This window comes from Panthera uncia, assembly GCF_023721935.1.
Source record: "Panthera uncia isolate 11264 chromosome C1 unlocalized genomic scaffold, Puncia_PCG_1.0 HiC_scaffold_4, whole genome shotgun sequence".
Classification (NCBI taxonomy): Eukaryota; Metazoa; Chordata; class Mammalia; order Carnivora; family Felidae; genus Panthera; species Panthera uncia.
Genome location: NW_026057585.1, coordinates 104,521,509 through 104,542,034, shown reverse-complemented (window position 1 = coordinate 104,542,034; position 20,526 = coordinate 104,521,509). Strand labels below are relative to the sequence as shown.

The 20,526-nt window shown below is 60.5% G+C and overlaps 2 protein-coding genes and 1 long non-coding RNA gene across 9 annotated transcripts in view; 1 reads left to right on the top strand and 2 right to left on the bottom strand.

The window, feature by feature from the left end:
* Positions 1-3,523, bottom strand: part of LOC125913262 (uncharacterized) — a 6,770-nt gene extending 3,247 nt beyond the window's left edge. For 2 of the 3 annotated variants that reach the window (XR_007454956.1, XR_007454958.1), the window contains exon 1: positions 3,435-3,523. This is a non-coding gene — a long non-coding RNA (uncharacterized LOC125913262). Of the gene's footprint in view, positions 1-1,816; positions 1,945-3,434 lie in introns of those variants that run through there. The other variant, XR_007454957.1, reaches the window with a different exon arrangement.
* SAMD11 (sterile alpha motif domain containing 11) overlaps positions 1-7,418 on the top strand; it is a 21,532-nt gene extending 14,114 nt beyond the window's left edge. Inside the window, exons 6-14 of one of the 4 annotated variants that reach the window (XM_049618351.1) lie at positions 1,014-1,103; positions 1,277-1,411; positions 3,363-3,525; positions 4,621-4,736; positions 4,966-5,044; positions 5,128-5,642; positions 5,889-6,013; positions 6,377-6,487; positions 6,605-7,418. In XM_049618351.1, the coding sequence (XP_049474308.1) occupies positions 1,014-1,103; positions 1,277-1,411; positions 3,363-3,525; positions 4,621-4,736; positions 4,966-5,044; positions 5,128-5,642; positions 5,889-6,013; positions 6,377-6,487; positions 6,605-6,850 (1,580 nt within the window). In that variant the 3' untranslated portion in view covers positions 6,851-7,418. Of the gene's footprint in view, positions 1-1,013; positions 1,104-1,276; positions 1,412-3,362; positions 3,526-4,620; positions 4,737-4,965; positions 5,045-5,127; positions 5,643-5,888; positions 6,014-6,376 lie in introns of all 4 variants that reach the window. The other 3 variants (XM_049618353.1, XM_049618352.1, XM_049618350.1) reach the window with 3 other exon arrangements.
* On the bottom strand, positions 7,221-20,526 carry NOC2L (NOC2 like nucleolar associated transcriptional repressor). Of its 2 annotated transcripts, none has more exons than XM_049618355.1 (19): positions 20,463-20,526; positions 20,160-20,312; positions 18,529-18,703; positions 18,318-18,440; positions 17,518-17,638; positions 17,341-17,431; positions 16,645-16,723; positions 16,407-16,517; positions 15,802-15,915; positions 14,900-15,088; positions 14,405-14,544; positions 13,396-13,507; positions 11,678-11,791; positions 11,236-11,337; positions 9,805-9,948; positions 9,567-9,680; positions 8,449-8,584; positions 7,974-8,069; positions 7,221-7,660 (listed from the first exon to the last, which is right to left on the bottom strand). In XM_049618355.1, the coding sequence occupies exons 1-19, from the start codon at positions 20,486-20,488 to the stop codon at positions 7,554-7,556; spliced, it is 2,247 nt and encodes a 748-aa protein (XP_049474312.1). In that variant the 5' UTR covers positions 20,489-20,526; the 3' UTR covers positions 7,221-7,553. The 2 variants fall into 2 exon arrangements, with proteins under 2 accessions (XP_049474312.1, XP_049474313.1); XM_049618356.1 differs by having other exon boundaries at positions 17,518-17,635.

Here is a 20,526-nt window from a genome sequence, read left to right as displayed (position 1 = left end):
AGAGGGGGCCAGAGCACAGGATCTGGCCTGGAGGCCAGCATTGGGGTGGTCCCAGGAGAGCAGGGCATCTGCTGAGCTGTTCAGCAGAGACCCCCACCCCAGGCCCTGAGCTCAGGAAGGAGGGATTAGGGCCTGGGATGGAAAGGTGCTGCCTTGGGGAGACAGATGAGTATGTTTTAGATGCAGGACCTGAGAGAGGCCTTCGGGAGAGAAGTGGGGCTGCCCCTCCCCCCACTACTATGGCCAGGCTGTGTAGAGCAGGTGAGACCGCTCAGGGGCGCCCTCAGGAGCTCAGAGCCCAGCTGGGCAGGTAGGCAGGTGTGTGGCCGGAAAGGCCAGGGTGCTGGCTCAGGCCTTCTGAGGGCAGTGAGGGGTGTGGCCTTGGTGGAGGTACCCAGGAGTTGGTGTGGCAGGTGTGCCTGACCTTGGGGGCTTCAAGGTGGCCTTGGGGGCCTGCTGCCTAGGGACTTCCCTGAGCAGGTAGAGGATAGGGGAGGTAAAGTGGCTTCCAGTCTAAACCAAAGCCTTCCATTTCCCTTTAGCAGAATGACCAGGAGGGGCCATTACTTTGTACAGGAGACTAATCTGGCTGGGTAGGGGCAGCAGGGTGCCTGTGGGGTCCTGAGTTGCCACCTGGGCTGTTACCACAAACCTCCTGTCACATACACACATACCCCAAAGCCCAGGATCAGAACTGTCCCTTGACCTGTCCAAAGTCTGGCAAGATGTCCTTTGGGAGCCTGGGCTGGGAAAGGCTTTGACCTGGCCAGGATCCAAGGGCACCTGAGCAATGATGGATTTGGTTCCCCAGCATCTCTACCACCTGGGCCTCCCCAGCCATGGTACGTGCCCCCTCCCCGTGGCACGATCCCCTACCCACGTGTGCTAGGCTCTGAGCTGAGGTTGGCGGGGTCCGAGGCCTGGGCTGGGTCCCTCCCTGCCCCTGGCCTTCCCAGCCTCCATCCCCTCCAAGCCCTGAGACACAGGGTGGGGCTCACTCTACCCTCCCCCAGGTGACCTGTTGGGCAAGAGGCCAGGCCGCACCCCCCACGTCAGCAGTGAGTGCCCACTGGAGAAGAAGGCACGAAGCAAGCCACCCCAAGGTGGGAACTCAACTTCAAGGTGGAGGGACAGGTCCCAGAGGAGGGAGGGGGTAACTTAGACCCTGCCGAGGCAAAATCAGCCCCACAGCAGGGTCTAAGAGGGGAGGTTCTGCTTCTCTCCCATGGTGGTATCTGAAGGAGAATCCCTTTACTTTATGCTCCTCCCAACACAGAGACTCTGTTGCTGCCAGAACTAGGGCCCAGCATGGCCCCTGAGGATCACTACCGCCGGCTTGTGTCTGCCCTGAGTGAGGCCGGCACCTTTGAGGACCCGCAGCGTCTCTACCACCTGGGCCTCCCCAGCCACGGTATGTGCCCCCTCCCCGTGGCACGATCCCCCACCAAGTGTCTACCCACATGTGCTAGGCTCTAACTGTCCCTGGAGGCCTCTGCTCAGTGTGAAAAGAGGCCCTGGGGTCTTTGGCTGCTAAGACCAAATCTGGGTCTGGATGTGGGTCTGTAGGCCCCTCAGTCCCTACAGGCCCCTTGTAGGTGGGCAATGAGGAGTCACTCTCCTCCCCTTCTGCCCAGGCAGCCACTTGCCTGGGCAGATGTGGGGGATCCCCCACCTGCATACCCCACTGTCTCCCAGACTGTCTAGCAGACCCATGCCTCACTTGTGACACGCAAGCACTGTCATTTCACAGACACAGAAAACAGAGTCTGAGGTGAACCCCGGTGAGAGTGGGAGGTGGGGACTGAACCAGGCCCACCTGCTTCTCTCCAGTACATGCAGCTTCTCTTTGTCCCTGGGTCTATATGCTGTAGTCCTTCCTACTCCAGCTGTCAGGGCCATGTGTGAGATTGTGCTAGCCACCTCACCTGGGGGTCAGCCTGGGTCTCTAGGTGGGAGGGGCCAAGAGGAGGGGAGTAGTCAGGCTAGGACATCCAGAAGGCAGGATGGGCGGCAGTTGGGATGTGGCTACCAGGACCTCACTGGTGCTCAGGAGAAGCTCCAGCTGGAGGCGGGGACCCTGCCCCACCCCGTTCCCCACCCTGTGCTCTGTCCATCTGTCCTTCCTGCCTCTCATGGACACACCTCACCCACCCACCATCTGGCACCCAGACCAGCTGCACCTTGGCCTGGCAGACCCCAGCCCCCGGTGCTGCCGCTAGCTTGGCTTTTCTGGCTGGAGGTGGGTGAGGGGTGCTGGGAAAGGGGGCAGGATTTCTCCTTACACAAGGCACTGTCCCCCAGGGCAGTCAGGCACCGAGAGCCTGAATAATTCACCAAATGTTAATAATTTAAAAATCTTCCTTTTTAATTGCTTTCCCTGCCCTGCCTGGGGCCCGCTCGGCTGGCCTGCGCGGGGGAGGGGGCGCCGGCCACCGGGGAGCAGCACCGGGAGCCGGGCTGTCAATCATGGCCCTGCGCCGCCGCCCCCGCCGCGGAGCCGACTGTAAATAACCGAGGCCGTCGGGCGGGCGCGGGGGCGAGGGGCCCCGCTGGGATCGATGCAGGCGGCCGCGCCGGCTGGGCTCTGCGGGCTGGCACCCGGCCCGGGCAGGGCCCACCTCCGCTTTTCGGGTAATTAATTTATAAACAGGCGGCGGCGGCGGCGGCCACGGCTGGGGCTGCGCAGGGCGGGGGGGGGAGGGGGGGGGGGAAGGGTGACAGTGGGAGTGGGGGAAGACTCAGAGGCCCGGCCGAGCAGGATGGAGGGACCCGGATGCGGAGCAGAGGGCTAGACTCCTCGAGTGTGCACGGAGTGTTACCGGGAAGGAAGTCACCTGGGCATCGTCTGTCCAGGGCTGGAGACCCATCCCCACGCCTCCAGGAGCAGGCCTGCCTGAGGATCCCTCACTCTTGGGTCTTTGCACAACACCATCCCTCAAGGCCCCCTGCAGCCTTGATCTCCATAACCTCTGAACTCCTGTCAATATCAACATTCAGAGGCCACAGAATCCCCTGAAAGGGAGGCCTTCCCCTCCCTCCCACTGCATCTTGGTTACTGGCATCCCCACATCGCTTTCAATGCTAACCTGCCCCTCTCTCAATACAGGTGGGTGCCTCCCAACCCCCACTCCCAGCGCCATACAAAGCTAGCGGCGCTGTTAAGGGTTTGGTCTCCCCTGCCCTGTGGCCTTCTGTTCATCTTTCTGTCCCCATGACCAAACGGCAAGGTCGCTCTGAGGACATGCTCTCATCAGCACCTGGTCTCCTTGGTGTCCTTGGCCAGTGTCCTATGTTCCCCAGCCCTGGGGGAGTCTGGCCTCTAGACCACCACTGACCATCCCCACCCACCCCAACCCCCCCAGATCTCCTGAGGGTCCGGCAAGAGGTGGCAGCAGCATCTGTGAGGAGCCCCAGTGGCCTGGAAGTCCACTTACCCTCATCCACGGCAGGTCAGCGCCGAAAGCAGGGCCTGGCTCAGCACCGAGAGGGCACCGTGCCAGCTGGCACCCCATCCTTCTCAGAGAGGTACTGGGTGCCCACATCAGAAAAGGCCCCATATTCTCTTCGCTGGCTTCTCAGATACACCTAGCACCTGGTTTCTGCAGGTCACGTCCACAGCCTGCATCTGCCCTCAATCGTGCACACACTCTCCTCCCCCGCCACACTCACACGCAGCCATGTTGGTACAGAAAGTGTGCCAGGCAGTGTGCTGGCCCTAGGTTCATGGTCTGACCCCCCAGTTGGTCAGAGGCCTAGAACACTCCTGGAACAGAATGTGTGTGTGTCTGTGTGTGTGTGTGTGTGGGGGGGGGTGACCCCTCCTCTGGGCAGGGTGCTAAGGGTGATGGCACTTTCTGTTGAGCAACTGTGGGACTGGCTGAATCCAGGTGCTCCAGAAACAGCTGAGGGCTTTGCTCCCCCAACAGGTAGGTGTGGGGGCTAGAGGCAGACTGGGGGAGTCCGTGGAGAGGAGGGTGTGGAGGGGGCGGAAGGCAGAAGATGGGAGCAGTGCGAGGCCTGGAAACCTTGAAATCAGCCGAGAGCTGGGGAAGGGAGCCCTCGCCCCGCCCCCCGCCCCCCCCCCCGCCCTCCGTCCACCTGCAGAGGCCAAGGGGTGAGCGAGCTAGGGGGCGGGAAGGGCTGTGGCGGCTCTCGGTGGTCTCCAGCCGGGCCCCGGGGTACAACCCCCACCAACGCCGAGCCCCCAGCCCCCCGCACCGCCCCCCCCAACGGAGCGCTATTTGCAGCCGCCTCCACCGCCTCCAGGATTGCAGCTAATTGCGCCCCCGCCCCCCTAGCCGCCCAGGGTCCATGGGGAGCGGGGAGGCGGGGGCCCGGCGCGCCCCGCGCGGTAATTACCGCTGCAGTCGCCGCCGCCCGCCGGGTCAGCGCCTCCGCGCCGCCGCCGAGATTAATTGGCGCCGCCAGCCGGGGGCGGGGGCGGCGCGCGACCCGGAGCCGTAACGAGCGGTGCATCGACCGCCCGCGGGGCCGGCAATTAGTAGAGGCGGCGGCGGCGGCGGCGGCTGGGGGGGGGGGGAGCAGGGCAGTTACGGGAATAGAGGGGGCGCGCGGGGCCGGGGCCTGCGGCGCGCACTCTTACCGCCCCGTCGTCCACAGGGAACTGTCGCAGCCGCCCCCCTTGCTGTCGCCCCAGAATGCCCCTCACATCGCCCTGGGCCCCCACCTTCGGCCTCCCTTTTTGGGGGTGCCCTCGGCCCTGTGCCAGACCCCAGGTGAGGAGTAGGCGGGTGCGCGACCCTGTCCTAAGGGGCTCGTGAGCGCGCACGCCGGGAGGCCGTTGGTGTGGGTGCACCCGGGTTTGCCTATGACCGACCCGGTTTCCACGAGGGCTTCCGTAGTACCTACCCTCGCCCCTGCCGAAGCCAAGGACGGACCAGGTGGGCTTGGGCGGCCCTAGACCACTCGGCCACCTGGCCTCGTGGTCTGTCCCCTTCCCACCAGGTTACGGCTTCCTGCCCCCTGCCCAGGCGGAGATGCTCGCCCGGCAGCAGGAGCTCCTGCGGAAGCAGAACCTGGCCCGGTAGGTGCCGTGGCGACCGGTGAGGAGGAGGTGGCCCTGCCGAGCCACATGACCCACACTGCCGTCTGCTTTTCCCGGTCCAGACTGGAGATGTCGGCAGAGCTGCTGCGTCAGAAGGAGCTGGAGAGCGCGCACCGGCCGCAGCTGCTGGCGCCCGAAGCCACCCTGCGCCCCGCCGACGGCGCCGAGGAGTTGCAGCGGCGCGGGGCCATGCTGGTGCTGAGACACAGCTCCGCGCCGCTGCTGGCCCTGCCCCCCCAGGGACCCCCGGGCCCCGGCCCACCCACCCCTCCCCGGGAGCCTGTCCGCCGAGCCCCTCGGAAGGGGGGACCCAGCCCTGCCTCGGCCCACTCCAGTGAGTCCAAGGAGACCACGGGGGCTGGGCTCTGGGCACAAGATGGCTCTGAGGATGAGCCCCCAAAGGATTCAGAAGGAGAGGACCCTGAGATGGTGGCCGCCGGGGGCCAGGGCCCCACCCTGGGCCAAGCCCCAACTGGAGGGGCCAGCCCTGAGGGGAAGGGGCTTCTCTCGGGGTCCATGCTGCCCCCTCCACTGCCCCTGGGCTTACCCTACGCCGTCAGCCCCTACTTCCACACAGGTGGGCATCCCCTCTCCATGCTTTAGATCCCTCCACGGGGTGGAAAGAATCCTAGCTCCCCTTCTGCGCCCCCTCCCCCCCACCACGCCCTGGGTCTTAGGGAGGGTGTCCGTGGGAAGAAAAATCCTTTTTAGTGTTCAGTCCAACATCTCTGAACATTTTGGGCAAAGGGCAGCAGACAGGGGGGGGAGCCTAGGAAAGAGCTGGCCATAGTCCTAGTAACCCCCCCCCCCCCCCCCAACCCAGGCACCATGGGGGGACTCTTCATGGATGGGGAGGAGACCACAGCCCCTGAGGACCTCAGCAAGTGGACAGTGGACGATGTCTGCAGCTTTGTGGGGGGCCTTTCTGGCTGTGGAGAATATGCACCGGTGAGGGGGGTGGGGGGACACCTTCCTGAGATGGTTCCGAGCGCCTCTCCCCGCCCCTCCCCATCTCCCCTCCTCAACAACAGTGCGTGGGGAGGAGGGGGATGCTGTTGCATGCTTCCCCCTGCCCTGTGCCGCGTCAGTGCCTCTGCCTCCAACACTGGCACGTACACGCTCAACACACAGACCTTCCTTCCATTTGCAAGCTTTTCTGACACACCGTGCCAGCAGCTTCCCTTGGCCCTGCTCTCGCCGGAAAGCCTTGAGGCAACCCCAGACACTCAGTATTTGGTGGGCTGGAGGGACTCAGCAGGGTGGGCGGGCACTGGTCCCAGCACTCAGGCCTGGACCTCTGCCCGCCCCCAGGTCTTCAGAGAACAGGGGATCGACGGGGAGACCTTGCCCCTGCTGACAGAGGAGCACCTCCTGACCACCATGGGGCTGAAGCTCGGGCCTGCTCTCAAGATCCGGGCCCAGGTGAGTGCCAGCTGGGGGCAGCAGTCTCCACACAATGGTGGGTCAGCGCTGAGGCTCTTTGTGGCTGCAGGCCAGCAACCCAGAAGGCCCCCCCCACCCAGGCCCATCTCTCCGCAGGTGGCCAAGCGCCTGGGCCGAGTCTTCTACATGGCCAGCTTCCCTGTGGCTTTGCCACTGCAGCCACCAACACTACGGGCCCCAGAGCGGGAGCTCACCTCTGGAGAGCAGGCCCTGTCCCCAGCATTGGCCCCTTCCCCCTATGGTGGGGGGCACCCCCCTGCTGGGAGAGCCTCGCCCAAGCAAGAGAATGGAACTGTGGCTCTACTCCCAGGGCCTGCAGACCCCTCCCAGCCTCTGTGCTAACCTGGTGGGTGGACCACCCTAATCCCTAAGCCCTTCGGTGCCAGCAGCTCTGATACAAAGGACCCACTCCACAGCTTCTCTTCCTTTTGGTTTTGGATGCAAAAACAAAGATTTTTTTAAAGGAAAACATGACATCAAAGGAAAAGAGTTTCTGAAACTTTCTGGGAGTAGAGTCAGGTGCAGACAGCCTGGGGACCCAAACCTGAGCCCAGGCACAGGGACTCTGCATCCTGGGTACCTGCAGACAAACCAAAGAATGACAGAGGAGGCGGAGAAGGCACATCATGCCACACTGGCCTTGGCCATGCCTGCTGGCTCTCTCTGGAACCGGGACAGTTGTCTGCGAGATTCTCCGCATCCTGCCATCGGGTGAGAGGTCAGGGCAGAGTCCCACTCCAGACCAGCTTCCCTCACGGGGCTGATGGATCTAACCCAGCAGTGCGGTATGCAGTGTGGGCAGGCTCCATGGTGCTGGTTTCCATCCCCACAGCCGCCACTCCAGGGATCTGCACAGGGCTCGGTACTTTCTGGTCTTTCATGTTGTGAAAATAAAGCCCAGTCCACCATCTACTGCCCTCCCCGGCACTGCGCAGGCCCTGGCCTCGGGTCTCAGCACCGACCAAGAAGACACAAGCCTGGCTGCCTGGTAAGGTGGGAACACTGCACGGCAGTCCCCGCAGGCCCCGCCCCAGGCCGGCAGCCCTCAATCCTCCTCAGAGAGCTGTAGCTCCTCCAACTCATCCTCTGGTCCCTGGGCCAGCCGCCACAGCTCCCGGAGGTGCAGCCCCGCCTCTGTGTCTGGGTCTCCATCTGCAGGGAGAGACCGAGGCTACATAAATTCTGCTTTATCAGGAAGAAGCCAGCCTTGGAGATTACTCATCGCTAATTAATCACAGCCCTAATTAATTTATTGGTGCCACTGTTACTGGCTGCCAGAGCCAGCGGGAACGGAGCAGCTGGCGTGGCAACCTCAAGGAGGGGTGTGAGCCCAACTTAGAGCCATTCTCCCACCCAATGGCCCCACCCACCCACCGACGAAGTGACGCCCACGACAGCCTTGGGTTCCTGAACAGACAGGTTCAAAGGGCCACAGCACCACCCCTCACTCCCAGGAATCACTCACCCTTGGCATTGCTGATTTCCTCTTGGTTGCTAAGGCTGCCATCCTCCTCCTTTTCTTCCTCTACCCTCTGCCAAGCTCTCGGGGACCCAGGCATCCCTGGGGACCAAGAAGAGCCCATGGGAGTAAGCCCACCAGCAAATACATACTGGGGACAGCTAATGTAGGAGTGTGGGCCAGGCTCACAACCCCGCACCCACCCACCCTTCTCTCAGGCCCCCTTCGTACAGGTGGAAAGGATTCAGAAGTGTCCAGCCAATAGTACAGGTGAGGGAATAAGGTCTTGGGACACGTGTCCCAACTCTGGGAGGCCCTCACCTCAAAGCAAGTGAAGTGGTAGGAGAAGGGGCACCGCAAACGTGAGCAGCCAGGGGAAACAGGCACCCTCTTCTGGTTCCATGGGATGTGTCAGGAAGCCTTCCAGGGCCACCTACCCCTTCCCCACAGGGAGCTCAGGCTCAGGAGTCCAGGCCCCTACCTCTCTCTGAGAAATCCACGGTACTGTCTTCCTCGTCACTGTCCCGATCAAAGAGGTCCTTAAATTCCACTCTGTCTTCATTCTTATTGCCTCCCACTTTCCGCCGCTTTATCTCTGGGAAGTTCAAGTCTTCCAGCTGCAAAGACCCAAAACCAGAGTGGTGAGGGTGGTCTGGTGGCCATGAGAGAACCCACCTGGCCCAATCCCCAACCCACCATGTCTCAGCCCTGGGCCCCACCCTCCACCTCAAGGCTTAGCTCACAGCCACAGCTGGGTCACATCATGCGTCATGCAGCAAGAGCCCTGACCGCAGCTACTGTCCTTCCCTCCCATTCCCAAAGACAGACTTTACCCAAACCCGGCATCCTATTCCCTTTTCCATTTCCCTTCAGGCCTTGCCTCCCAACCCGTCCCCACACAGACTCTGCTTGGCCAACTTGGTAGGCATCGCTGGGTAGGACTCCTGGACAGCCACCCTGCCAGGCAGGTGAGGGGGCCCCAGCCACGCACACTGGCCACTAAGTACCATCAAAAGCATAGTTACATCCACTGGCTGAAGGCCCAGCTATAGCCCCCCCCCCCCCCCCCCCGCCACCTTTGTGTCTCCACGTCTTTAGCCATCACGTCATGGGATTGCAGACCCATGATACCAGGACAGGGATACAGTCACAGGCATGCCACTCAGCACGAAACTGTCCCCTCAAGTCACACCATGCCACACCCACTGGCACAGCTCCTCCTGCCCCTCCCTGCCTGCCCTCCTGGTGTCCACAGGCTGGCCTGAGAAACAAGGTCAGTCTGGCCACTTATTCCCCCAAAATCCCCAGCCCAGTCAGGCCTGACAAGGGGTAAGGACCTCCTCCTGGAGGTCATGAGAGAAGCCCCCTGGTCACCCAGTAATGCATGATGTCTGCCCCTCCAGAGCAGCCCCAGGACAGGCTGCAGCTGGGAACAGGCCCCAACCGTCCTGGTGACATCGTCCCTGAGACTATTTCCTCCCACAAGCCCCCTTCCCCACTCTGGTCTTAAAGTCAGAGCCAGGGTGCTAGACCCTGGTCTCAGAACAAACCAGGTGGTCATGCCCACATCCCCACTCCGAACCTCCTCTGCAGACATACCCGCTCTTTGCCACTGATCTCCAGCTGGATCTCTCGCTCTCTCAGCTTCCGCCACTGGCTATAGTACTTGGTGAGAGGTGTCCCCTCTTCTCGGGTCTGCTTCTCCCAGGTGTCCTATGGGGAGAGGTTCAGGATCATGTCCACCCCGGGGAAACCTCCAAACCCCAGACCTACACTGACTAGTGCCCTCAGGCAGTGCTGCCCACCCCACCCACCCAGACACCAGCTCCCAACTGACCACTGCATGCTGGTCAGCCACACCGAAGGAGGCCCTCTGGCGGCGACTGCAGATATACTCAGCATTCTCCTGCACCTTCTCTAGCAGCTGGCGTAGCTGCCGACAGTAGTTGGCCACCTTGCATTCCCGGAGGAAGGATTTCAACTGCAAAAGGAAGGGGCGGGGGGGGGGGGGGGGGGGGTGCTCAGCCTAGGTCCAGGCACAGACCATGCTCTGCCAGGATCACACATGACCACGGGGAGGTGATGGGGGAGCAGGAAACATGTGTCTCACAGCCCTAGCGCACACAGTTGGGGAACGGGGCAGTTACGTTGGTGTGGGGTGGGGGCCGCGGCGTGGTGCCACATGACCCCTGTTGCCTGGGCCCTGTGGGGGCTGGAGAGCAGACGGCCCACCCTACGGGCCGGGCAGAGGAACAGGCGGCATGGATCTACCCTCCAGGTCACATCCCACCCTCAGCCTGTCTGTGTAAATAAAGCTGTATTGATACACATCCACACTCCTTCACTTAGGCATTTCTGTGGATTTTTTGTACTTCAAAGAGGAGACCTGAGCAGTTGTGAGAAACCACATGACTGTAAAGCCTAAAATACCATTTAGCTCTCTCTGCCAGAACAGTTTGCTGACCCATGTTCTAGACCACGATTCTGGGACCTGGAGTCCAGAAATAAAGCCTTGCCTACACGGCCACATGTGTCCGGATGGGCCTCGGAACCAGGTGCAGTTCGGGTGTGGGCAGCCCACCCCTACTCACCAAGCAGGCCTACAGCTGGGGGAGCTGACTCTGCCCACCAGAATCAGGGACAGGACCTGGCCCTTCCCGTGAAAGGCCCCTGCCTCCTTGAGATGGCAAACACCTGGGCTGAGAGCAAATGGACCTCTGACAGGCCCAGAAGGGACTTGTGAGAGAAAGGACTCCAACCCCACCCTTGTATCACCTGAAGGAAAACTGAGGCAGGGTTGGTGCTGAGGCTGACCGGGACTTCCTCCTGCCCCAAACCTGCATGCAGGACCATTTGGGAAAGTATACAGTCAGGAGACCAGCTTGACCCAGGGCTGGGGGGCCGGGTCCAGCCCGCTCCACCAGGACTACTCCTAGAAGAGAATTCTTGGTCGGTCTGGTCCCTGGGCTGTGACAGGCCTGGGGAGGAGCTAGCAAGTCCGAGGGTCCCCGTTAACTCGCCTGCGCCAACCCCACCCCTCAGGACTCCACACCCCTATGTTCGTGCTACCTATGATGAGGCAGCGCCAACATGAAACCCCGCAGCAGGTTAGGCTCTGCCACTGACCCTGTGTGGCTGTGACAAGGGTGCCTCCTTCTGGCCCCTGTGTCAATGGGAAGCTGAGCCCATGAAGACAGCCTAGTCTGCTACGAAGCACGCCATCAAGGCATCTGGGAAAGGAAGAGGGAGCCGGACAGCTGGCACACACCTGCAGCACAGCGGGCAGCGCCAGTTCGGGGAAGGCAATGCTCTGGGCCTGGCTGTGCAGGTACTCCAGGGTGAGGTCGTACAGCTGCTCCACCAGACCATCCTGAGGCAGCAGAGAAGAAAGGAGAACGTCAGGGGAGATGGGAACACAGCCCTCTTCACGCCTGCTTGCTATCAGGGTGGAAATCGGAGGATGTGCCTCCACAGCCTCCCCGGAAGCCACACTCTGGCTCAATATGGCTGAGGCCAAGGAGCACAACCTCCCCCGCAAGAGACCCACGAAGGCCCACACAAACTGGAGGGCAGCAAGCCCCCTCCCGTCCACACTAACTGGACTCCAGTCACCCCGTACACTGACCTCGGTGCCCTAGAACATCCTGCTATGACCCCGCCCAAGGTATTTTCCCAAGCGTCTCCACAGGAGGCCTGGAGGCCAGCCTTACCCGGTATGCCTTCTCCTGTAGGTTGACCTTGGACAGCTTGAGGATCACAGTGAAGTTGATGGGCTTGGAGCTCATGCGCCCCGGCCTCTTATTGAAGTCGACCTGCTGGAAAACCTGTCCCAAAAGCCACTTCAGCTTGGCCTGCTGTGCCTCATGCCCCACTGTATCCCACCCCCCCCATCTGTACCCCAGATCCTTAGAGGCCCCAAAACCAGGGAGAGGTAGCCACATGCAGTGCCAGTCCTGTGGCCCCAGAGACCCCCTCCCTTCCAGAGCTCCGGCCTCCAAGGGCATCACTTCATTGCAGAGCGGGATTCTGGCCAATGGGGGCAGGATCAGAAGCACACCCGTGCACACTGCTACCGACCCTCTCCTAAAACCAGACCAAGAAGCCCTAAGAACCAGTGTCTGGAAACAAAAGAAAGGTCCTTTCTGTACAGGGTCACTGACACTGCAACGTCCTCACCCATGACTGCATTCCCAAGGCCTGGTCCCAACCCCAAGGCTGCATCCTGGGAGTGATATGCCAATGGCCAGAGGGTCTCAGCAAGGGCCTGAGGAGCTCATAACTCCTCATCCTCCACAGAGACCACAGGCTGTGCCCATCGGCCTCTGCCTCTCAGGGAAGTCCTCCCCGTGTCCGAAGGCTGCGGGCTGTCCTGGGATAGCGGAGCAGGAGCCATGCCTGGCCCCTCCTCACCACCCTCGCGCAGGGGTGATCCAGGATGTTGTCCTGAGGGGGGGGGGGGGGGGTGGCCGATGCTGAAGATACCACAGAGCAGAGGATGATGCTTCACAGCTGAGCTCAGCACAGCTCCAGATAAAAAGCACCCATGACTGTGCTAGTAACAGGTTTCCCTAGGGGAGCACTGCCCTTTCTCTAGCCTGGCTCAGCCTGAGGTGGAGCAGGGGCTGCTCTCAGCACCCCTTCCCACCCACCCAGGGAGGCAAGGGCAAAAACGCCCTGGGGGCAAAGAGCTTTCCTTCTGCCTCTGTGACTTATTTTCTCTGGAAAGGACAGGCCTGCACCTGTGGATGTAAAAAGGACATGCCAGTACAGCTATGGCATGCTGACGCAGGGATCAGTACAAGGGCTGTGCAAAAAGAAAACACGAAATCAGAAGAGAAACCCCAGGGGCTCCCTTCTCTCCCCTACTTTGGTAAACCGGTGCAGACCACAGCTCTGGCCACATTGAGCCACTAATCCGGCCTATCCAGCAGGTGGCACTAAGGGCCTCTCTAGTAGGGAGATGTGAAGTCCTAAGTATAAGGTGGGGTGGGGCCTAACCCCCGGGGCATGCAAGCATGCACACAGATCCGCACAGACACGCACAGACACACGCATACACAAAGGAGCGTGCAAAAAGAAACGCAGCTTTGGAATCAGATCTAGGGGGTTCCAGCCCAGCTCTCCTGCCCACTGGAATAGACTCAAGCGTGTCCTAAAACCAGCACCCTCGGGCCAGCCCTGCAGAGCAGCTGTCCTTGTCCTCCCTGCCACTCGCCTGCCAACACACACCCCAGCTGGGGCAGGGAGCAAGGCGCTGCACAGAGCGATGTCCTCATAAAACCTCCTCTACAGATGAGAACACCAGCACTCAGGAGGGTTACACTGCATCTCGGGATAGGCGGTCTGTGCGCAGCAAGGAGCGCCTCCAAGCAGACCACAGAGGCACTGTGTTGCCCCCTCCCACCCCAAGCGACGGGCACCCTCTCACCTCCAGTATGAAGGGCAGCACTGGGATGAAGGTGCCGGTGCTCTCCGAGAGCAGGGTCAGAGCACGTACGCAGTGCATGCGCAGGGGGTAGAAGCGGGCAGTGGGAACCAGCCTGGGAGCATGGAAAGGCAGGAGTGAGCAGAGGCCCTAGCCTCACCATCCCAGCCTGGCTCCCCATGACCTGTTTCCATCCATGGGGCTCGAACCTCAGGAAGGGCCCCTCTTGGTCACTTCTGTCAGGGTCAGGGGCCACACCTGCTCTGATTCTTCCAGACAGAACAGGGCAGACCAAAAGTCCCCAACTAAAATCCGGGTCTTAAGGACCTGCCTCCTCACTCAATTATCGGGTGAGAGAACATCCCACGCGGCTTTTAACTTAATTTCACTTTAATGCAGGAGGAGAGCAGCGGGAGATGGTTCATTCAAAGCTTTCTTTCTTCCCAGCTCCCTGCTTTCAAGTCTCCTCCTTCAGGAGCACAGGGGCGACCCCTCCTGGCTAACAAAGGCAGCCACCTGGGCACACGCGGCTCCTCCATTCTCTGCCCCCAGAAACCGAAGCTCAACGGTCACAACTGAAATGTGGTGCGTTGTACTAGACCCGCTGCCCAAGAACCCCATGGTAAGACAGACACCCAAACTCCCTTCAAACCGCACATAGTCCCTTCTACCCAGCATCTCCCAGAATGCATGAATCTGGGGCATTCTCCCATGCTGGCCTCTGGGCCACAGATGGCGCCAACCCCCCCCCCCCCCCCCCCCCCCCCCACCCCGTCCTTCCACAGGTGCTGCCAAGTAACAGACCCCAGGGCCCAGGGATGGCTCATACCCTTGGAGAACTAGCTCCTCCTGACCCTCCAGGATGCCTCCCTGTGTAACCCTCTCCTCTAAACCAGCCTCCCATGACCTTGTCCAAAGACAGTCTGTACAACCCTGACCCCCGTAACAGCCCACATACCCTGGCCCTGACCTCCTTTGGCCCTCAGGGTGACCCCGCCCATCCGTCACTCACTTGATGCAGCCAATTACCACTTGCGAGAGGGGGTAGATCAAGGGCTGCAGGGCTTCGCTGGGGTACACAGTGCTGAGGGCACGACACCACAGGTAGAGACAGTGCACGAACTGCCAGTTGTACACTGACTGGTAGGTCTCCTGGGCACAGAGTGAAGTCCGTTTCCAAGTCAGCCCAGGGGTCCCAGAAGGGTCCAGCCCTCCCTCACCCACGGTGTGCTCGGGGTCCCAGCCAGCAGCCGCAGCGACCACCTACCCCACCCCCTCCCCGACCCACCCTCAGAGCTGCCCGCACCCTCCACCTGTTCCCCAAGCCCCCCCCCCGGCAAGGGCCCTGAGCCCTCCGAGACACTGGGATGTCTCTCCCCAGGGCTACACAGGAATACGGAGGCTTCCAGGAGGTCCCAGCCCCTCAGCTGTGGAGCCCTAAGTATACGGTGGGGTGGGGCCCGACCCCGGACATGCCAACCCCCACCCCATAAGCCCAACCACGCACTTTCTTGCGTGTGGTCATGGCATTGCGCAGGTGGATGGCGAGCTGGCGAATGTAGAGGAAGGCATGCTGGTAGGCGATGCCAGTGTCCAGGGCAAGCAACTCGGTCAGGGTCCGCTGCATGAAGTTGATGAAGGGCAGGGTGCCGGGGGAGGTAAACTTGCAGTTCCTCACGTAGGTGATGTACATTTGCTGCCAGAAAGATCCCAGTCAGGGCCACCCGAGCTGCCAGGGCACTGTGCACCCGCTACCCAGCTCCAAGCCGCTGCCAGACACCCAGGCCTTTCCTCAGTGGGAGCCACGGCTGGCCACGTCTGCTGCAGACCCCTCCCCCTACGTGGCACACGCTCCTTGGGCCCTCTGCTGCTCAGCTGCCACACACGTGTACCCACCAACCTCACACACAAAGTCTGCCGCGCACGGAACAGGAGACTTATAGGGAGGGCGCAGTGCCAAGGAAAACGCAGCGCGAATAACTGCAGGAAGAGGCAAGGAGACCACGGAGGGACTGGGAAGGAGGGGCTAGAAAAGCTGCAGCTACAGGCCAGGCCCACGCAGGGGTTTCTAGAGGGTCACCGTGCGGGACACATCACCCCAGGCGTGCAGCCAAGCAGCAGGGTCCCTGTCCCTCTCCACACCTGATGTCCTCATCTGCTGAGGGGAGAGCTGTGCAGAGCAGTGTATGTGGAGCCCCAGGGGACCAAGAGCTCCCATCCCTGTCACTGTCCCCCACTTCCTAGGGAGAGAACTGCAGTGATGGCCCGGGTCAGCCCAGAGCCACAGCCTCAGCAAGAGGAGCTGACCACAAAGGCAGCCGCCCAGACCTCAGGCCAAGACTTTCAACCCAGACTCTAATGGACACAGACTGGGGGGCATCAGAGGCAGAAGCCGGGGGTCCACACTACCCTGAGGATAGGACTCAGGAAGACAGCCTTCTTGTGCCGACAGACCCTGACGAGGACCAGGAACGCCAGTACGCGCAACGTCTCTTCACCTGTGCTCCACAGAATCACCATCCTCTGCAGAAGGAGAGACATCACTGCCTGCCCCAGCCTCCCCAAGCCCAGCCAGAGGCCCCTGTGGCCACTGCTAGGAGACAGCCCTTCCCAAAGCACCTCAGGATAGAGCTACGGTTACACCTCAGTGAAAAAGTAACAAAAACGTGAAAGGTAACAGAGGCTCCCCAAGAAGGCTGTACCACAGAAACACAGCTTTGTTGTTAGGCACGCGTCCAGAAAGGCACGTTAGGGGGCACCTGGGTGGCTCAGTCGGTTAAGCAGAAAGGCACGTTAGAACACAAGAAGAGCTCGTCTGGCTACAGCTCCTGTCAGCTGACAAGTGCCTGCGGCACCAAGGGCAGAGAGCTGACCGAAACAGAATCCCAGCAGGGCGTGGGGGGGGGGGGGGGGCGGGTGCAGATGCCACCCCCTCTCTGGCTGGGGGCGGGGCACGCTGGAGGGGTGGCCACACGCGCCTCCGATCACGGTGCCAAAGGGAGAGAGCCGGGTACCTTGAGTAGCATGCGGCACTGCTTGGGAAAGGTCAAGTAGTACGGCACGGAACTGCTGACATGCTGGAGCACGGCCGCCGCTGCTGTCGCCTCCGTCACGCAGGCCACCAGCTGGGGAAGCAGGAGGGTCAGCGGGGCCCCAGACCCACTCACGTCTGGGACACAAGGAAGGACTGCACCACCGGCTTCAGCCAGGCCTCGTGGGATACAGGAGGCCCCCTCCCCGCTGGAACTGCACCTGTACGACTGAGCTCAGGTAGACCTTGACGTCCAGCCGGAGCTTCCCCCACAGCGGGCTACTGGACGGCTGCAGCACCCTGCAGAGAGACCAAGCCCACCCCATCTTGAGCGAACCCCCCCCCCCCCGCACCCCTCCCCCCAAAGCCCCCCACCCTTCACGGTGACTGCTCTCCCAGTGCAGCGGCCCCCTTCGCACAAGAGTCTGTGCCTGGCCGATGCCAGCACCACTCACGATACGTGTGTTTGCTGCCCCCTCGCTCAACGGCTATCCCCTCCACCATCACCTGTCAGCTTCCTCAGTGAGGCCCCTACCTACAGATACACACACCATCCCCAGAGCAAACAGCAGAAGAGTGGATGAAATATTCACTTGAAGAGAAAAAAAGAGTGAAAGGGGGAGAATCCTGACCTAAGAAACCAGTGGTGCAAAGCCAAGCACACACTCTGGGCCCCCCCGAGGAACTGTGGGCAGAGAATGTACCTTTTCAGAAGGAAAACAGAAAGGAGGAAGGACAAAGCCACCCAACCAGCCCCGCCCAGCCTCTCCCCGGAGCCCGGCAAAGGGCCTGGTTCCGTCTTGGGCATCCCTCTGTGCTGGTTGGGTCGAGCGGGGGACTGCCAGATCACAAGGCCTCTGCCTTCCCCAGTGCGCGGTCCTGACCACACCCCCCCTACCTCCCCTCTTCCCTTTCACCTGCTGTTGTCCTTGGGGGCTTTCCCAAACAGTAGCTTCTGGAGACAACCAAAAAGATCTCTAATGCAGAAGGTGACCAGGGCGTTGAACACTGCAATGAGGGGACCTGGGATGCAGGCTCTCTGTTCTGTCTTCTGTCCTGTGAGCGGTATCTGTGGTCCCCTCACCCCAGCTCACCAGCACTGTCCATGACCTGGAATTTGCTGGCTTCAGCACCTTCCTGGTCTCCTTGGGTGGTGACCACAGCAGCTCGGAATGCCTGCACAACTTCATGGAACAGCTTCGGAGTAAGGTGCTGCTAAATTAGGGATAAGAGGACCCAGAACGTTGGGGAAGCGGTCAGCGGTGTTGGACAGAGCAATAGGCAACCAGAGCTCCAGAAACATGCTGTGACAGAAAGGTACCCCTCGCCCACATTCTGAGACACGGAGCAGAGGTGGAGGCAGTGTTGCTGAGCCACGTGCAGGGAAAACAACAAAAAACCAGAGTCCAGAATCTTCCTGGAAGGGCAGGGAGCCTGGCTCAGGGGAGAGGCTGAAGGTCCCAGATCTGGATGGTGGCCTGCACCGGGTGGTTTCTAGGGTTCTCCCTTCTGTCCTTTCCTATCTCTGCAGAAACCAACGTAAAACCCTTAGAGGAAGGGCTCTAGCTCCTGACAAAGGCAGAGACTATGTCCTAACCCACGACAGACTTCAGGGAACAGGGAGCCCGAGAGAGACACTGAGTGGAAGAGAGCAGAAAGAGCCCCTAGAATCTCTGGCCGAAGGGGAGAATGCAATCCTGGAGCCTCTTAGCAGAAAGGCAGAACCATGCGACATCCTTCACATGAGGGTCCGGTGCAGAAGAGGACCCCAGTGTGGGTGCTCAGAGAAGGGGCTCCTCCCGTCTGCCACAGACCCAGGTAACTAAAATGAGTCAAGGGCAGACTCCTAAAGGGGTGGGGGGTGTCCAGCTGCCCACGCCATGCCACTTCTCACCATTGCTGCCTGCTTCCACCTCTCAACCATGGCTAGGGTCACAGGAGCAGAATCCCTTTTCTTCCCCTTCAGTCCTCTGGGGACCTCATCCTCATGCGAATCTTCCTCCTCCCCACTTGCTTCCTGCACCAGACACAGAGGACCATGCTGGAGCAGGATGCAGGGGCCATAAGTGTGCCCCCGCCCCCACCAACTCTGCCTAAGCCCTCACTTCCAACGTGTCGGGCAGAGCGTGCAGCTGCTCCTCCTCGTCCTCGGTGCTGTCCGAATCACTGAAGTTCAACAAGCTCTGGTCATTCTCCTGCAGGAACTTGTAGAACTCCGGGTCTTTGTCCTTCAGCCGAGAGAGCTGGTCCTTATGCTCAGACGCACGACCTTTACGCCGACTGAGAAGGCAGGGGTCAAGTCCACAGGACAGGCATAGCCCACAGGACTGGGGAGTACGGGACGTGGGGTAAGGCTCCTGGTCCTCCACACTGTAAGCTCGCCAGCCTCCACAGGGAAACTACAGGGCTTGGTCTGCTCTCTCCACAACAGCTACCCACAACCAAGGTAGGGGATTTCCAGCAGTTAAGTTTTCAGCAGATTCCTCTCTCCCCCAGACTCCACACTCGCATAGCCAACTGCCTCAACACCTGCATTTCAAACCCACATACAACACTGAACTTGTGGTTTCCCCCAAACTTGCTCTGCCAGCACTCTGCTCCACCTCAGTTGCGGGTAACTCTACCTTTACAGGCACTCAGGTGAAAGACAACCTCTGTCTCTCATACCCAGCATGCAATGTGCCATGAGACCTAATTAGCAAAAGCCCTTCAGAGCCTCTCATGCCTCCTAGTTAAACCAGCACCATCTCGGGGCACCTGGGTGGCTTGGTCGCTGAAGCGTCCGACTCCGGCTCAGATCATGATCTCACGGTCCGTGAGTTCGAGCCCCGCGTCGGGCTCTGTGCTGACAGCTCTGAGCCTGAAGCCTGTTTCAGATTCTGTGTCTCCCTCTCTCTCTGCCCCTCCCCTGTTCATGCTCTGTCTCTCTCTGTCTCTCTCTGTCTCAAAAATAAATAAACGTTAAAAAAAAAAAAATTAAAAAAAAAAAAAATCAACACCATCTCTCAATTCTCCCAATTACCACAGTGGTCTCTCCCTATCTCCACACCCACCACCTCCAACCCACTCTCAACACAGCAACCCAAGTAACTCTTGAATTGCATGTCACAGGACGTGACTTCACAGCTCAAAACCCTGAGATGACTTCCCATTTTAGCGCATGTCTTATAAACTGTCTACAAAATCTGACCCCGTTATCATCTCTCCTGGTTCACCTCCTACTACTCTCCCCCTCGCTCCTCCATACACACTCACCTCTGTGTCAGACCCGCTCCCACTTCAGGAGCCTGGCTGTTCCTGCTGCATGAAATACCAAAGCATTCTTCCCGCCTGCGTGGCTTACTCCCCCAAGTCTCTGTCCAATTACCACCTCTTCAAAGGGCCTTCTCCACTAAACACAGCAACAGCTGGTGCCCAACACGCTCCCCATTTCTCTACCCCTTCTATTTTTCCTGTTTGCCGCACTCATTTCTTCTCACGTACCACACGTCGTGAATCACCCGAGACTGAGCGAGCTCCTCTACACCAGAAAAGGGCCTATTATTCACCAATGTACGTTTGTCACAGAACACAACCTCAGCAAACACGGGAAGAAAGAATGAGTAAGGCGAAGGGTCTGGGGAAGGGGCCAGCGATCCTCAGGCCCCAGGACTGGTCAGCATACACGTGACGGGTGGGCCAGGGCGGTGAAGAGGGTCTGGCTTTACAGACGTCCCGCGGGAAACGCTCCCCTCACCTGGACGAGGGGCTTCCGCCTGGCTTATCCAGACTCCGGTCGGCTCCACACGCCGCCCACGTCTCCGCTTCTGGGGCTCCTTCGGGATCCGATTCAGACTCAGAATCAAAGCCCGAAGCCAAGAACTCGTCCACCGTCAGCTCCGCCAGCCGCCTGCGGGTTACGACATCTGGATCAGGACTCCCTGCCAGGCCGGTTTGCCCCAGCCTTGCTGCACCAGGAACGCGTTTAAGCTCAAGGAGAGCCGCTGTGAATATAAGGGTCCCCTGGAAAGCCGAATCGATCCTCAGAGCCTCAACTTACCGCTTGGTGCCCCGCACCACCGCCATTACTGCCAAACCTCAGCGTGCGCCCGACTTCCGGCTCC

What these genes read in the sequence shown, in the direction of transcription:
- NOC2L (XM_049618355.1), bottom strand. Translation starts at nt 20,488, where the DNA reads ATGGCGGTGGTGCGGGGCACCAAGCG. An exon ending in AGTGCCGCATGCTACTCAAG is followed by an intron (nt 15,916 to 16,406) that starts GTACCCGGCTCT and finishes CTCCTTCTGCAG; the next exon opens with AGGATGGTGATTCTGTGGAG. An exon ending in GTGGTAATTGGCTGCATCAA is followed by an intron (nt 13,508 to 14,404) that starts GTGAGTGACGGA and finishes CCATGCTCCCAG; the next exon opens with GCTGGTTCCCACTGCCCGCT.